Here is an 18822-nt window from a genome sequence, read left to right on the forward strand (position 1 = left end):
TAGTAGAGTTGAAGTATAAAGTTGAATAGAAAATAGGAATACACAGGTAAAGTACCTCAACATTGTACTAAAATATTGTACTTGAGTATATGTAGTTACTTTCCACTAATGTGATTAATCAATACAGATACTATTCCTGAAATTACAGCAGTCTGTATTATCTGCTCAATTGTAGCTAATTTAACGTAAACAACAAAATGTTCCCAGTTTTCCCAGTGACAACTTCCGGCGGAAAGGGCTTGTTGCCGTGGAGACTGATACACGGGGCTACTAACTTAGCTTCCATGCTAACACAAGTTGAGTTTTGGCAAAACAAGGCTGGTTTTCTCTTTTAGTGGCAGATAATAACACATCTTCTTACCCTCTACAGAGTTGTCTTGTTGTCAGAAGTCACATAGTGAAATGAAAAGCGGTGGCAACGAGTTTAAACTAATGAGACGTTGATGTGTCTACTGTCTGAATACCGTCAAAATACGGCAAGTGCAAGGGGTAAAACACAGGGTATGCTGGGAGTTGTAGTTGTAGTAGTTTTCTTTGCTCAGTTCGACAAGATGCCTCTTTTTTTCAGCATAATGATGAAATAAACGTTAGAGTCAGTTTATGATAACAAGACACCCTAAAGAACTCAACTGCCAGTTTACATAAACATTGACACTTTATTTTATTATTATAATAAATTATAATTTTTATGATAATTCAGATGATTTTTTAATGTACTTCATCTTTGAGCATATTGATTACTGCTGTCATATTATTGATGTAAAACTTAAAGGGTTTAAGTAAAAAACAAAAAAAACTGATAATCAGTGTGGAGCAGAAAGATTTATTGAGATTTATAACGGTGTGATGGTATTTTATTTATATATTATGCATTCATCTCTCACCTGTCCACTCTGTCATCAGAACCACAGGCCTCACTGCGACTGCAAATACAAGATCCTGATTTAAATCCTCAGTTTGGCAGCAGAGGTTTGGTGCTTTATTCACAGTTACAGATCATGTTGCCGTTGTCACATTTTAGCCATCACACCCCAGAATGATATGCCAGGAATTTATCGTGTGTGTGTGTGTGAAGTTATTCATAGAGTACTGTATGTTACTCTATCTGAAAGAGTGGTGGAAATGTAGTGTAAGCATCTTCAACAGAATATTTTCCTTATACATTAATACATTTTTTGTTGTGCTAAGCTCGGCTAACTACATCTTGATCCCATATCTGCACTGAACATACAGACGTGAAACTGATATTCCTCTCACCTGATAGTGGAGGACAGAGAATTAACAAAGCAATATGTAATGGTCTGTCTTTAGCTCCCAGCTCTTAGCTTTTCAATTATCAGCTTCATTTACCTTCCCACTGCAAAAACAGACCCACAACTGCCCATCTATAAATAAACGTTATTGCAATCAGATAAGCCAAAAGTCATTTGTAAGGTGCCTTTTTGAAGAATGTCCTATATTCATTTAAGTAATATTTGTTGTACTTCAGTGATTTGGTGTGCCATTGTTTTGTTATTCTTGTATGTTATATTTGTGCTCCATAGCTGTGATCATAGTGCCCGATAAATGAAATTAAAATGCTGAAAGATGCTGGTGGTGTACAGGAAAAGTCTGAGCATCACCACAGTCAGTAGGATTCATCCTCTGGAGACCATGAACAGCCAAACTAAATTTAAGGTTTGAGCTAATAGTCATCGGGATTATTCAGTCACCACAAAATGTATTGTGTATTGTTTTATATTTTGTAAAATTATCACATTTGGATAAAAATGTACCGGAAAGGAGAAACTATACAGCTATCAGATAAATGTAGAAGTACCATTACATTTAAATACTTTAGTAGTGTAAGTACCCTTTTCAGTTCAATAAAATTCTATTTTTTAATAAAGAGTCAATGATGTTGTTACACGATCTCTTTGAACAACCTCCTCTCTGATCCGTCAAGGTGACACGCCACCTCCAACCACCTGGCTCGTTTCCCATGATGCCCCTGGCGAGGTCCCTACGATTAGTGCTTTAATCAAGGACACATTTCCACTGTGATCAAATGACACGCGGGGCCGAGCGCCTGCTACGACAGCTGATCTGGGGTCAGTCCTCCGAGGTGACGGCGGCAGACACATGATGACACAGCAGAGTCGTACAAATAAACAAGTCAACTAGTACACATTGATATTCATCCTTTATAATACTATAAACAATGTGTACTAATCAGTGGTGGAATAAGTACAAGTAAAAGGCCTGCATTCAAAATGATGCTTACGTATCAGTGAAATATTAAAATATGCATTCTGTAAAATGTCTTCTGTGACATGAGATTGTAGCATTTTACTGTAGCTGCTCAAGGTGGAGCTACTTTTAAGTACTAACACTTAGCTAGTTTAGTCCAGGGGTTCCCAACCGAGGGGTCAAGCCCTATCGAGTTTCAGCTCACAGACGTTTCTCTCTTATTTAATTATAATTGAAATATCGCTAATTTAAAACAGCAACTGAAATGAAGCCATGTGAGACATTTAGAGGGAAAATGTCTCTTTGGTGGAACTGATGAGGACTCAGACGTCAAACATTACAAGAGACGCAACTAACATTAGTCATTTAGCAGACGCTTTTATTTTTTAGATTATATCACAGTCATACACTGTAGGCACAGCTACGGGGTTAAGTGTCTTGCTCAAGGACACATCGACATGCGACTAGCGGAGCCGATCCTCTAATTGAAGGACGGCCCTGCTCTCACGTTAGCCACAGCCGCGACTACACACAAACCCCTCTTTTCAACAATGTATTATATGTTATACTTTTTTAATATTATGTAAAATCCAGAGTAACTAGTGCTGTCAGATAAATATAGTGAAGAAGGGGGAGAATATAAAGTAGAAGTTAACATTAAATCTAAATTCTGATAGTAATAATACTGTTTTGCTAGCAGCTCTGTGGGCTAAATGCTAATGGTCGAATTAAAATGTTTGCACTTGATAAAAGCTTAGAGGTTCATCGAAGTCATTATAATTCATACCGAGGGGAACATGAATGTCCGAATGTTATTTCTAAACAATCCACTAATCGTTAGCTAGCGTCGCTAAAAACGTTCCTTTGTGCGGAGGACACCGGCAGCTTAACGACGACTCCAACGAATGAAAACACACGCGAGCACCAGGTTTGTTTTTCTATTTTGTTTATTGTGTTGGTCTGTTCGTAACTTTAAAGAGAGTATATACACAAATTAGTACAACAAGAAGAGTTATCCAAAAGACAAATTACACATTCAAAAAAAAGACAGACAACCCTTGAGAAAAAAGATTTCAACATAAGTGTGTGTCTAAACGCCCTGTTGTGAGTTCTATTTTCTCATTTCTATTCAATGCAAACTCATAATTGAAGCTTAAAAAGAGAAGCACGTATTCACACTCGTATTTTAAGATCATTTTCCAGTTAAGAAAGAACAGCTGTAGTGTATTAATAGCTACAGCAGACAAAATACAAAAAACAAAAAAAAGTCTCCCTGGACTGATCTGCTTCAACAACCAGGATGAGTGGTATAAAAGTCGCCTTTCTCCTGAAACTTAATGTTTGTACTGAAAAAAAGGCAAACTACATTTACCCTCGCCTAGTGAAATACGTGTTCATGCTAATAATTGCATTTATTTTGATTAAAATAATTTACTATTTCATAATCAGATGACTTTTAACTAGTTATTTATGAAAACATTCCAAGAAGATCCCCGTACAGAAAAGTGGAAAAATACACAACTCTTTGTCTTTATTTTTTGTTTTGTTTTTTTGTTTTAAATCACAATCAATGAATATTTTTACCAAACAGCTTCACATTTCACTCCTCTCAACCAGTCAAACTACCTGAAGTAAAAGGACAGAAGAAAAAAAAAAAGACAGAAAAAACAAACAGATCTCACTGCACACCAGTGACTTTAAGAGCAGCTGTGAGGCGACGAGGACTCCTACAGCTCACAGATCAGAGTTTCCACCACAAACTTGTTCTCGAAGTGACGAATCTTGTGGCAGTTCAGAGCTTCACGCTTCTGCATACCTGTAAGTCAAATGGAGGGATTTAGTGTACCGCTGAGGTCCCCGGTTAGATTCCCTGTGAAGCTCCACGGACAGCGAAGATAAAACTCAGCTTAAAAGCATCGAGGTGTGTTCAGACGGTTGTTGTAGGCGCTACGAATGACTTCGGTGTATTGTTACATCCGTAGCCACACGTGATCTTTAAGCAACACGTGGTGAACCAAATTCCTCTTTAAGGCTCTTTATATCGTCACTATCTTGTCATTGTCTCGTCCATTTCCGTTGATAAGTCTTTTAGATTTGTTTACACTGTTAACAGGTTCAAACTCATTTCTGTTTCCTGATTTCTTCTGCGGGAACTGTGGAACTGATCCCCTGTGGATACAGACAATAAACCCCCTGATCTGTACAAGTATCACAGAAACACACGTGGCCACATGCCTGAACGACACCAGAGTACGTTTGCGGGAGAAACTGTTACACTTAAAACGTAAAAGTCATTTTAATAAATAAAAAAAGGCCTGAATGGCTTTCTATTCCTACCCAGAATCCTGTCTCTGCGCTGCAGCTTGAAGGTGTCTTTGCCGCGGCAGAGGTTGTAGATGAAGTAGCCGAGCTGGTCGACGTGCTCCAGGCGCTCCGTCACAATCATCTCCTCGTGGAGCAGGTAAGACTGAGGCAGGTAGGTGCCGGCCTGCGCAGGGGGAGGACAAATAAAAATAATGATTACACCACATCCACTAACACCAGCTGCCAGCTCTTAAATATACATTCTTTGCTCGACACAGTCCCATTAAATATGGAGCCACAGGCAGCTACTGGTTAGCCTAGCTTAGCATAAAGACTGTCCACAGGTATTTATTTCCTCGTTTAAAGCTGTCGTCAGTCACCTTGACGTTGCTGAGGAGCTCCATTAAGTCTCTGGGGGGCATGACGATGGAGGTGTTGAGCGGGATGACGTAGCACTTGTTCAGACTCAGATCAAGGTAGGCGGTCAACCTCTGAAAACCAAAACAAACGGTTACAAACCAAGAAAACTAGTATTTACAAAAGCAGTATTTTATTTACCTCAATGGCCCTTCGACTTTTAACACAATGCAAGACACTTCCAGCTCATTTTTCACATTAAAAGTCTTCCAGTCTGCTTGTTATTGGTGGGTTTTTAATGTGAAAATCCACAGGTTTCATTGACAGCTGCCATTAGTTGAATACTGTGTTCTTTATGTGAAGTCTTAAGAATGTAACTGTAATCTCTCACACAGAGCCTTGTTACATTAACATTAATCATAATTAGCTATCAATCTTTCAAGTCCTTCGTGCTTCTAACAGGAAGCAGCAGAGGATCTGGTGTCTCACCCGCTGGAAGTCGTGCACGATGTCGGCCGGGTCTCCATCACCGAACTCGGGGACGGGGACGCTGATGAGCTCCACCTGCTCCCTCTCCAGCACCCGGATCCTCTCCTCCATCTGCCGCAGGTGGAACTGGTTTGGCAGGTCCACGGCAACCTACGGACCAGTTCAGCCAGTTAATTAACCGGCCCCACAACCAGTCACACGGGCGGTTATTTGGTGATTTATCGCCATTGTTCACTTTCTGAAAGAGCGGTTTTCAATGCCAACCACATAAAGGGAAGGAATGAAAGCGTGAGGCAGAGTTCGCACGGTTGAACAAATCCAATCAATTAATAAATGATTAATTGGCAAATCCTTGCAGCACTGCATCACATTCTTGCTAACATAGTGTGGAAATGAAGGAGAAACAATGAAGAAAAAATCCCGCTAAATCTACAACTGTACAGCAAACAGTTTGAAAATGTTCAACTAAACCAAAGTTAAAACTAACAAAAACAACAGAGTGGTTCTTTTTGCGTATAACTCAACATAAAGAACCAAAGCTCTGTGAGCACACACAGATTTAAATGGCTTTACTGCGAGTCCACTGTTGACTGGAGTTAATTAGTCAGTCAGTGACTTTGGTCATCAATCAATCGGTGACTCAGTCTGTAATGATTAATTAAGCTGCAGAGAAAAACACACTTCATGTCACACGTATTGAACTCAAAACATCAACGTCTGATATGCAGCAGGAAGAGACACTAATGAAGCGATGCGTTGTACAGCTTCATACCTCCTCTTCCTCCTGGATCATGAAGTCTTCCTCGCGGTAGTTCACGCCGCACACAAACACCCGGCCTTCCTGCAGGGACGAGAGGAGGATGAGAATATGAGAAAGTAAGACAGAAAAAGAGACATAATCAGAGAGTAATGTCTCTAGTTTGAGCCTGTATCACTACACGAGACATTCCGTCTCCTCTCGCTCTGTGCGAGTGGTGGAGAAGAGGTCGTAGCACCAGGAGGTTTGCTTGACGTCGTCCTGGATCAATGTTGTGTTTACATCATCAATCTGTTTCTCTACCTGATGCTGCTTCCTTTTTACCGGTTAGATTCGTTATTTTGGAGGGTTCTTCCTCTGAATCAAGGGTTTGGAATGCTCGAGATTAGAAACCCAAGAATAGAAAAAGTGTATCTGCATTTTTCATCCAGTACAGCCTCGTGCGTCTGTAGATTTATAGTCGGGTTATATGCCACACGAGATCAAATCACCCGGACATAATAAAACTAACTACTGTAAAGTGATGAGGTGTTGAAAGGAAACACAGCTAGATTCATTTAACATCTCACAGCTGTATTTCCTGAGAAGTGTCTGTTTTGGCTATTAATCCCCAGGAATCTGTTTATCCGTCACACCGTTTTAAAACCTGCCCAGGTAGGCGGAGATAGCGCTTCACATAAGAACAGCTCACTGCAGTCTGACTTGCTTCAACCTGTCGCGTTCGTCTGTTCACATTTTCTCCAGAAACGTGTGATTAATTAACACGCCACGCTCGTGATGTTGTTGTTGGATCGTGGACTTCAACCCGCATAAAGACTTTATCAGATGATTTGTTTATTACTTTTACGTTATTATGATGTATTGCATACATTTGCTTGTGTGTCTGTTTGTTGTGAAACCTCTCCGGTTGCGTCTCCAGACTTTTAAGCGGCCAACTCCTCCCGGGCCTTTGCAAAACAACGAGCACATTTTAAAGCTGCAAGTTCTAATCCGCCTCCAATCCTCCTTTGCTGATACTTTGATAATTGATCATCGTTTTAATTTACCTCTTCTTCCCACCCTTGTTGGGGCTGGTAGCTCACCTCCAGGAAGTAGTAGCGGTACAGGTATGCACCTCCGACCACCACTCCAGACAGCATGAGGGCGAGACCCAGGCACATGCACCAGCACCAGGCCCGAGACTGGTGACGCACCGGCAGCGCCGCCTCCGCATCCTGCAGGAGAAGAAGAAGAACGAGGGCCATAAGACGTCATGAAGTTTGAATGTTTATTCAGGGATTAGATAGGATGTCCTTCAACCACATGATGAATATATAAAAACACACTTCCTGAGATCAACGTGTCCGATTATGATCTTGCATTACTTACTCATTTCAGTTTCCATTATTTCCACAATTCATCACTAGTGTATTTTCTGTACCCTTTGATTCACAGTGTTTTATCTACATTTAACCATTACGACACGTTTTAATTCCTCAAATGCAAATTACATGCAAGTTGCAGACCACATGTCCACATTGGCCCGGTTCCTGACCTCTGAGCTGCAGCCCTCATCTCTTCTTTTTTGCCATTTAAACTGATTTAAACATTTTTGAAGAATAGCATCAAATGGGAACTAAAACATTCTGTAAACACAGCATCACCAGTGCTGACTTCATGCTGTTTTTAGTGGCTGTAGTTTAAAAAAGTCCAACCAATAAAGCCAATAAACCAATAGTGCTAGAGGAGCACCTCTTGGTTACGCAACTACTCCCTTTGTAAATATATAAGTACACGTGGAAGCGGAAAGATCACTATTCCATAAGATAGTTCAAATAAATTAAAGAACAGATGAATCTGTGAATCTTTCAGCGTTTTATTTCCGCCTGAGTCGTGGAGAACACTGAACACGAATCACTGCGTTGTGTGTTTGAGAGAAACTTGAGACTTTGAGCGGAGCTGAGGGGAAAGCACGATCATCAGTAAATATTCAACGGAGCAGAAGAAACCAGAGCTTATCACCGTCAGACCGACATCAGCCGGTGGACTTTGGGCACGGCGGATAAAGCAGCAGCTTCTTCCAGAACGAGCCCCGACTCGTCTCCTGCTGCTACGAACACAAAACCGTTTTCAGACTCTGGCAGAAACCTGGTCTGAGGATTAACAGCCGGGAGCCATTAAGTCTGAGCGTTCGAGGAGCTGCTTCCCTCGACCACCATCACGTCTTCTTAAACTGATGTTATGCCTGAAAACACAGCCTGCGGTTTCACTCACAGAAACACCGACTAAAGCATTTCGCTGTTTATTGTCAACACGCGTCTTCTGAAGTTTACTTAAGTGGCTCTCGTGAAAACTTCTGGTGTTTGAGATTGTTTTTGTTAAAGTATGAGTCACTGTTATTTAGGGTGCTTTTACAAGTCACAGTCCAAAATAGACACTTGTGTTTAACTTTCTATTTAGTTCCCTTAGAAGTCCACAAAACGTCAGAAAGAATAGAAGACACCATCACAGACTCACAGAGCTCCTTTAAATGGCTGCTTTTGTCAGACCTCCAAAACGTGTTAACAATTTCTTCTGATGTCAAACTGAGAAAAGCAGCAAAACCTCAAAGAGACGATCAACTACAATGTTTCTGACATTATGTTTGTGCAGAATTGGGTTTGGTTTCCCACAATGCATCACTTCATAACACATGGAAACAAACAAACACCTCGAAGGAACCGCTTTACAAACAGTTTCTGCAGATGTCAGATATTCAAATTGAAGTTCCTCTTTTAAAAACGAGTCACTGTCAAAAGCTAATAAACTCCGTTTAATACAGTAATATATGTAAATCAATACATACTCTATAATAAACAGACGGTAATTATTCTACTATTTACAGAAGTACTTTGTGTGTTCAGTGGATGTTCTGTTGCAGTCATCATAAAACATGTTTCGTGACATAAGCAGACAGTCAGCCGTCAATTTAACATTCAAATTAGAATTTTGATACATCGATGAATTTGGGGCATGAGTCGGCATTTCCAAAACACCGAAAACCACAAAAATAGCAACTTTTAAAAACTGAAAGCTCTTTCGGACAGCAAAAAAAACCCCAAAACTCCCCAAACGTTGTGCACCGTTTTTCTTTCTTCTGGCAGGCGCTAAGTGAGAAGAACGTTGAGAAAAGAGGAACCAAAGAACGAGTGTTTGAGGAGAGGAAGTGAGGGTGAGCCCTTCAAAGAGGGAAGTGCAGAGCGTGCCGTTAGATGTGAGATGCAGCGAGTGTGTGACTGACACTAGAAGGGAACATTTCCCCGAGGCTGTAAAGCTCCAGACATCTCTGCCGAGTGAAGGTTTGTTGGAATCACTCTTCCTCCCTTTGACTCCGAGGGAAAGAAAAGAGACGAAGGCAGAGGAGGATGTTTGCACTTACTGCATGTCCTCCAGCAGACAGATGAGAATATCAAACAGTCGAGTTTAGAGACTTATCTCCTCTTACGGTGTTTAGGCAAACTCTGTGCATGTGACCGGTGGTTCTACCGTTCACCGGTGAGCTAAAAGATGAAATAATAGTCGTGGTGAGTTGGTATTATCAACCGACTCTGAAGTGTTTTAGCGTCTCGTAAGTCTTTAAAGTCATTAATCTGTTACTCAATGATGAAACACAGCGTAGCAGCTCAGTTTACTGAGAGTTCAACGGGTCATTCTGATGAACTACTTCAATCTGTTCCACACACACACACACACACACACACACAATGTAAATGTTATTACAGTTACATATGTTTCAAACAACATGTGAGCCCTGGACTCTGCTGCAGCGATCTTCCTGTTTCACAACAGTCTGCTAAAGCTTCACCAACAGCAAGACCCAACAGGCCTTTAGACCGCCATTTCATAACTTCAACACACAGACCACACACACACACACACACACACACATACACACCCTCATTAACACAATCATGTGTCAACACAGTGAAGTATGTCAACTTCACACACACAGCAGGAACAACATGTACAGTCAGAAACTCACTCACGGAGGAGTGGAGGACGAGGCTGCAGCTAAAGATTACTTCCATTACTGAATAAAGAAATGTTTTTTAAATATTTAATGATATTAAGCAGCAAAGCCTCACCTTTGAGAAGCTAAAACCAGAGAAGGATTTGTATTTTTAACGGATTAAACTACTGTTTAGTTTTCTTTGCATTTCTTTCTTTTACTCGTCAATCAATAAACATCTTTTCAAGCCTACTTGATGATTTGAGGAGTAAAATCACTTTCTCACATAAATATTTTTGACAATTCCTTAACTCTGTAAATTAAGCAGCAAATGTGAAAACTGCAGATTAGAGCTGCCACCAAAGTGCTTCAATTAAAGTGATTAAAGAGCCTAATGTCAATTATTCACATCGCCTGAAGCAACAGAACAACAAATGGTGTGAAAAATAACTATATATATATATATATATATATATATATATATATATATATATATATGAAAACTGACCGACTTGTGCAGATGTATGTGCAGGAACTGATTCCCATTCATTCAGCCTTTTGTATCTAAATAATTAAACTGATTCACTCCCTCTTTTGTTCTCCAAACTGTCTGCCCAACTCGTTTATGATTTAAACGTATTATTATTATTATTAGTATTACTTGTCTCTACTTTGACATCCACTGTTGGTACTTTTTGGTCTCATTTTGCTGCAGAACTCCCCGGTGTGGGTGTGCTGTGGTGAGGCTGGTTTATCTGGGCTGCATTCACATCACACAGTCACGCTACAACAGCGATCAATGACCGTCTTTGTGTGTGTGTGTGTGTGACTGAGATGAACCAACTAGAAAACCCCCAAATCCTCACATTGAGCTGAAAGCAGTTTGGCATTTCTGCTCGAAATGTTATTAACCTACAGAAAAGTAATGATTCTGAAAAAACAAACTGTTTGTTTCTGACGTTGAAACATTCGAGGATGTATTTGATGTCAATATTTTATTATTTCAGTGTCATTTTACATCATTTCGACAGATTCTTCACCATTTTGAGTTCTGCTTTCACCCACAGCGTTATCGTCGTTCATTTCAACTCTATGTTGACTGCGCTCGTCTTTCATTTCGCCTCAACAAAAACGTTTATTCTACATTGCGTAAATACACGACTCCTCTCCGTGATCAGATAGACGGTTCAGTCCACGGCGAAAGATCTGAAGCGGATCAGCCTGCAGCGTTGCGAGCGTCGCCTCACCTGAGAGCAGCTTGTGTTCCCGTCTCTGTGGAGACAGACAGGTGAGACAGGCGAGTATCAAGTGTCCAGGACTCCGCTCCAGTTTCCCTGAAACTCCATCCTCTGCTCGGAGCTGCATGCGGCCTCTGTGAAGGCCGAGGAACTCGACACACCGAAGACCGTCTTCAACACTTAACCAGAAAAAACCTCCTCCGTAGTTTAGATAAAGTCAGACAAAGTTCGACCGAACATTTCCACGAATGATTGCGAAGCCACGCGGATGCACCACAGGAGTTACTTGGATTGTCTTATTCAGATATCAGAGACATTACACACACACGGAAAAAAAAAAAATGTATTCTCCAGTGATTAAAGTCCACGAAAACTATAAAAGAGAAACTAAAACTAAAGTGAAACTATAATCCAAAGCCAACTGTCTGTTCCTCTTTCTTTGCCATTAAACCAGTTACACAACAAATGTAAAATGAGCACAGTAAGCCTTCACTAAAACAAAACTGCAAGACTTGTTTTAAGTAAAGCAGAACTACACTAACTGGCGACATAACCAGAGCTGAAACTAACGATTATGAAACATCCCAACGTGATATTTTGTGATATAAGTCTTCTTTTGTGACGCCAACAGTCTAGACCCCACAGATATTTTACCAACTGTCATATTGTGACAAAATAAGGAAGAAAATCCCCACGTTTAAGGAGCTGGAACCGGCAAATGTTCGGCGTTTTTTTTAGTTTGAAAGAGGGCCAACACGATTATTCGATTATCAAAAGTTGTTGCCGCAGCTTTCGACGCAACACATCCATCTCGTAGTTGCTGTAAATGTGGTTCTCTGCACTGGGTGAAGGGTCTCTGGGAGGTTGCATATCTGTTTGTTAATCTTCTCTCTTCTTGAGTTTTAGCGCTCGGCGCCCCTGCAGGAGGCTGCTAAGTCTCTCCGGCTGAGTCTCCATCTGACCGATTACACCGTAATCCTTCTCAAGCCGTCTGCATGCCTCAGACGATGATCGGAGGACACGCAGGCCGAGAGCAGCGGCAAGTGGCTCAGGGAGAAATTTGGGCCGTAATCCCGTAATGTAGCCGCGTATGTACGATACCGCTGGAGGGTTTGGAATCTCCTACAGCATAAGCTTGATCGGGTCCAGTTGATTGGGCTGAGAGGACTAAGATCTTTAATACATTAAAAAGGTACAAAGTCTTCTTCACAAATACACGTTATTTTCCCTTCAAATGACTGTTCCTTCTCAAGTCCACCAGCCATCTTTATCCCTAAAAAGAATGCAACTGATGCAGTTTGGTTGTATTTTGGGGTTTGCACCAAATGTACCAAAGTAAAGCCAGTAAAACTGAAGTAAAGTAAAGCCGTGTGAGTCACATGGAGACGGTTTCTGGTAGCCAGAGATGGAAATAGATGCAAATCATTCCCATGAATGAATCACCTGTTAACTGCTGCAAGATGAAGAACATCATCAAGTATGAAAGATGGCTGCCTGCAACTAATGACTATTATCATTCCAATTGAATCATTTGGTCGATGAAACGTCACAATTTCTCTCCGTCACTTCCTGAATCCAAAATTGAATATTTTGTCCGACTAGGAGTCCAAATTTCCTTAATTGTCCTTAATTGACTATTTTCCTCACAATTTAGAAGCTGGAACGTTGCATTTGTAAGCATTTAGGATCGACTGATTCATCGATTCATCACTTCACAAAGCCCTGTTAAACCCTGCGGTGATCTACCCAAAAAACACTTGTAGCAGGGAGACAAAGTAGAGGTGGAAATGGATTACATGCATACTTTCTGTTGACTAAATGAGAGATGTCATCGTTGCTCCAGGGCCTGGAGAGGATTCACTCCCACCGTCATGTCTGTTTGAGATCTGCACACAATGAATCCTCTGGTACACTGTGTACTCATCCCGTCATCACAAACAGGTAACACACAGGTGTGAGTTACCTGCCGACACACGTCCACAAAGTCACAGACTGCACAGTCATGGAATACTTAAAAAAAAAAGCACCACTTTCATTGTAAAAGCAAACAAAACTCAACAGTATTTAATGACTTGTATGTGCACGTCAGGTTTTCCACATGCACGCTTCTTAACCCGCATATATAAAAATAATTCCCTCTCACACATTAGCAGCAGAGCAACAGCGAGGTCAGCAGCAGCCAACACGTCTTAATAAAGCTTCCTTCCTGCATCCACAGCACACACCGCGACTAAATCCGGCTGCAGTACCTCAGCTCCTATAAAACCTCTTTTATAGTTCAGCCTCTCTCTCCATCAGCAACAAAAACGCTGTTTACTCAGCTGCCTTCGAGACAGGAAAGTAATAAAACTCAAAAGTTGTGATAATCAGTCCGTTGTTGTGGAAGAAACACAAGTACAGCTTCACAAACGCACGATTTTTGTGAAGCTAAAAGCAGGCGACTTGTGATGGAGACTTGATTAGCCTGGATTCACACGCTGCTGATGTGATGTTTACGACGCGGAGCTGACAGCCGAGTGTGACGTGTTAACGTGCTGGAAGATAATCTCAGGTGAGCTGCCTGGAGGTTATTTTAAGTGTCGTCTATTAGCAGAGAAACCGAGGCCCGGTCACCACAAACTCAAGTCGACGTAATAAACGTCTGTTCCATTGTACAACTTATAAAAGATAAATCAATAGCTTTATTAATATAGCAATTCAAAAAACAGCTTTTCATTTGTGAGTATTTGCTGCATTTTCAAATCACAGTTATTACTGTTTGAAGACCCTTTTGGGCAAAAGACAAAGTGAAGATTGGGAGAGTTTTTAATGCTTTCAGGTGTAGAATTTAAATGTGCAAAGAGAGACGACAGCTGAGCGGTCCGTCCTGGTTCTAATGGAGCAGAGCCCAGTAAAGACTGCATCTATAAACCAGCAGAATCAGCACAAAGACGCAGCGGGAAGCTCATTGTTCATTTGCAACAAAGTCAAACTGTGTTTGCAGCCGATAAGCCGATAAGACGCTGATTAACTGTAACGATGCTCTGGCTTAATTAGACACAAACAGACCCGATGTTGTACATGTTGAGCTCCATTACCTCCGTCTAAAGACACACTTCTTAACGCCTGAAGACCTCAGCAACTTGATGACAAACTAAGTGATTTAATATGAAAAAAGTGTTTCCATTGTTTTGCCCCTTTATACTTCTACTCCACTACGTCACAAAAGGGAAATAACTTTTGTTTCCTTACCGAGTATTTAAATACTGTAGTATGGATACTTTTACTTGAAGTATCAGAGTATTTCTGTTTTTGTTTTTTTAAGCGAGCTGGAACTTAATGTTCGACAGGAAGAAAGCTGCTTCCCTTTCTGAACCAGCACCGTGTCTCACTCGAGGAGAGGGCTGAACTCAGCAGGCTCGGCCTAAATGTTAAGCTCGGTCTATTTTTTGTTGTTGCTATAAACGTCTCGGCGACCGGCTTTAGCTGGCCGGTTTCAACTCCGATGAAGTTCATTAACATAGAAAATGAGACGAGCTTGTTTCCCTTCTCACTTGTCACATCGGGTTTTGGGGGATTTCTTTCAAAACAAAAGCACAGAAAGAGAATGTGATGAATTAGCAGTTTTTTATTGTCTTTTGAGACTGAAACTGAATTTGAAGACGCTACTTTTGGGCTTCAGGAAAATTAAACAGCATGTTTCACTAATTTTTAACATATACACTACAGAGAAAAACGGCCCATTAAACAATTTACAGAAATCACAAAAGAAACAATTTACAGAAATCACAAAAGATAAATAGCTGCATAGAACATGCATAGCTCTACATACATAATTTAACTAAATAGATTAGACATGTCAGAGAATCACTTCCTCTTCATGCTTCCTTAGAACTGAAAGGAACAACATGCTGATACATGTTTTATTTTTGAGTCGTGTCTGTTATAAGAACTAAAATGCATTTAAATACAATTTCATCCTGCAATTGAGACGCTGGAACTAAGAAATGTTCTATCTGACGCTGCAGGCGGAGCCACGCCACCCAAGTGCAGGAAAATCCCTCCGAACGGCACGAATACGGACAGAATCTGCTGCGTTTGCAGCCAGAAGAACAACATTAAGCCCCTTGTTGTCACGATAAGAGACAGTCATACTGAAACCAACCCAGTCTAGTGTTAATAACCACACAGGAAGACAGCAGCGTTATGCTCAACAGCAACTAAAAGAAACACAGCCTCTGCATGCATGATGTCTACAGCTCTTTAGATTCATATGCATTACTCTACAGAGTCTTCCTCAGAAAGCCTGAAACAGAATCAGCTTCTTTCACAACAGGGTGGAGACGGAAGGAGTTGCACGAAAGGGTTTAACTAGACTTTATACCAGAGAGACAACAACCCTCTGAAGGGTTTAACTAGACTTTATACCAGAGAGAGAAACAACAACCCTCTGCAGTCTAACCTCCAGTCACCTGGATTATTCATCCAGTTGGTCTGCAGAAGTAAAGCGTGCTCACAGCCTCTGTACTTTTACAAAAACATCACATGAAACGTTGAGATTCACAGCAGCTGCTTTTTCTTTGTTTTGACTCAGAGGTGTCACATTTTTGCAGCGACTGCAACCTACAATGTGTCGTTTCCTGACGTTTCCAAAGCAATTCAATCTCGGAAAACAACTTTCACAACTTCTCCAGGACTCCTGTGAAAAAGGCAACTTGTGACAGGAAGCTTTCTCTCTGTGACTGTAACAGGCAGAGGATGAACAACTCAGAAACTCAAAAGCTTTTCTGTCTAATTCAAAGACCAAACTCTTCATTTGCATGAGCTTGATATTGGCAGGAGATCAGATAAAGTTACCTGTTGCAGCTAAAATATTCATGGGTTTTCTTGCTTGATGGGACATTTAATCTCATAAACTTGTCTGCTTTCTATTTTGTAAGAGTGACACACTTTAGTGCAAGATAAAGGTTCTGGTTTCTCTTTATAGTGAAGATCAGAGATAATGAGACTGAGTGACTAAAAGGGAAACATGAGAGCAAATCCAACCAAAAGGGACAGAAAGAAAAAGGAGTTTGACCCTCTTTAAAGGAAACATTTGAGTTACTATTCTTCACTTTTTGATTACTTCAATTATTTTTCTTAACACATGTTGAGTTTTCTCACTAAAAACAAATAACTATGTACAAGTGATGCCTTTTAAACTTCGAATCACAACCTAACAAGGATGTTTTCTCGAATTACCACACATTTAAAAACTATGCTGCAATTATTTTTCAAAAAATAGAAGAAAAAAAATGTGTAATACATTTAATTATTTAAAATGTGAGTAGACAAGTCAGACCGTCAAACACAAACACTGTGTAATATTAAATATTATATTATGTTTTTCAAAGAATAGAAACATGAAGTGCTACATGAGGAAGTAACCTATATAACGTTACCATAACACGATTACAAAATCCTGTTAAATTATTGCATTTGTCTTTGTTTTTAAGTGTCTAACCTAAAAAAACGGTAAACTATAAATAGAAGTCTTAGCTAAACTAGCCCATTGTGTGTTTATTGTGTGTTTATATGAACTGCGCCTTCCTCCCTCGAGCTGGAAGCTCGGTTAGCCATTTTCTACTCACTTTGTCCTCCTCGGGAATGAGAGTTTCCGCGTCCTTTTTCACGTCTTTCTGAGCCAGCGCGGAGCTAAAAGACACTTTCACCATCCTGGAAGTAAACCCAACGAAGTCCGGGACGAAAGAAGTACTTAGAAAAAACCTGTAGGAACACAGCAAAACAGGGAGAATTTTCTCCGAAGTAAAAGGAAGTCACACTTCTTCTCTCGCGGTGCCAAGTCTGATCTGTTGTGATAACGAGAGAGGGTCAAACTATGAAACAAACCTACAAAACTACTTCCGGTTTGGTTTCAACATAAGAGCATAAATTCCTAAAACATGGCAACGCTTCCTCTTTGAGCTTTGGTGAACGTTTTTTTTCATTTTTAACTTTAGTAAAAGATGAAAAAAGTACATTTATTCTGTACAATTTTGAGTGTTTATGTTTGAGTATTAATATATCAGTCACAGGAGACGTTTTATTGCACAACAGCACTGCTGGTACTTTTAATACATTTTGTTGATAATACTTCTGAACTATTATTTGGGAATTTGAATGAAGGACTTTTACTGAAAGAGTGAAGCATATAATACAGACTTTAAGCATCTAAAGGAGGTTCTACATTTGACCTGCAGTCCGGTAGAGGGGGGGGGTCTAGTATTTTTATTGTGTAATTAAATAGTTTGTCATTTTGGTAAATATGCTTTTTCCCTTCTTACTGGGAATAACATGAGAAAATTGATGTCATGTTTGTGCGCTTAATATGTAGCTGCAGGCAGCAGCCAATTAGCTTAGCTTAGCATAAAGACTAACTTCCTGAATTCTCCGCTGGTTGCCTAGCAACGGTCAAGAAATAGTTTTGCATATAAGCTACACCCATATTTACATAACACATAATATATATATAATGTATATATATATAAATATATATTATATATAACACATATACACGCCGGTGAAAAACCTTTTAGTACGGATTCAATAAATGAGATATAACATTGAGTGATTCAGATGTCTTCAGACAGACTCGGGCTAGCGGTTTCCACTGTTTCCACTTTTCATGCTACGCTAAGCTAGCTATCTCTATGTTTTTCTTCTTTCGGAACATGGAACACGGAACACACACGGAATGCAGAACACATACAGAACACAGAACACACATAGAACATGGAACACGGAACAGAACACAGACAACAGAACATAGAACAGAACACAGAACACACACACAGAACACAGATCAAGCTGTTCTGTGTTCTGTTCCCTCATATATTTACTGTACAGACACGAGTCTGACATGAGTGGTGTCAATCTGAACATCTAGCTAACTCCCAGAGAGAAAGCTAATAAAGATATTTCCCAAAATGTTTCCATGGTGTTTATGGCGCTTTTATTTTGAAGTCAAACACACTCATGTTCCGGAAAATGTCTGGCTACCTACCGTTAGCTTGATCTGTTCACACCCATGGTTCCCACAGCTGCTACAGGATCAACATTAACAAAACTCAACGGATAACCGGGGAATGGTTGCCAGACCTCGGCTGATTTCCCCCGTGGTCATACATTCAAAATTCTACTTAAGTGAAGGTACAGAGGTATTATCAGTAAACTGTACTTAAAGTATCACAAGTGAAAGTAGTTATGTAGTATAGAAAGGATATAGAAACATGTGGGAAATTTGACTGCAGCAGATGTCCAACCCATACGTATACATTATATGTATACGAATTACAATACTTATATCACTATATAATAATATTTAATTATAATATTGTTATTATTGCGCTTTTGTATCACCAAATGATATGCTCTATCAAAAAATCCACCTCAATTTCTATCATGTATACTTGATTATACTGTTATAATGTGTATTATTACTTTAATGTCTGTGCTGTAAATAA

The 18822-nt window shown here is 40.2% G+C and overlaps 1 protein-coding gene across 2 annotated transcripts; it reads right to left on the reverse strand.

The window, feature by feature from the left end:
* Positions 1-3158: 3158 nt before the first annotated feature.
* itm2bb (integral membrane protein 2Bb) lies at positions 3159-17179 on the reverse strand. 2 transcript variants are annotated; one of them, XM_079169724.1, is made up of 7 exons: positions 16951-17179; positions 7219-7350; positions 6152-6220; positions 5380-5529; positions 4914-5024; positions 4567-4717; positions 3159-4045 (listed from the first exon to the last, which is right to left on the reverse strand). In XM_079169724.1, the coding sequence occupies exons 1-7, from the start codon at positions 17032-17034 to the stop codon at positions 3957-3959; spliced, it is 786 nt and encodes a 261-aa protein (XP_079025850.1). In that variant the 5' UTR covers positions 17035-17179; the 3' UTR covers positions 3159-3956. The 2 variants fall into 2 exon arrangements, with proteins under 2 accessions (XP_079025850.1, XP_079025849.1); XM_079169723.1 differs by having other exon boundaries at positions 7183-7350.
* Positions 17180-18822: the final 1643 nt, after the last annotated feature.

The sequence above is a fragment of the Pholis gunnellus genome, assembly GCF_910591455.1.
Source record: "Pholis gunnellus genome assembly, chromosome: 12".
NCBI lineage: Eukaryota > Metazoa > Chordata > Actinopteri > Perciformes > Pholidae > Pholis > Pholis gunnellus.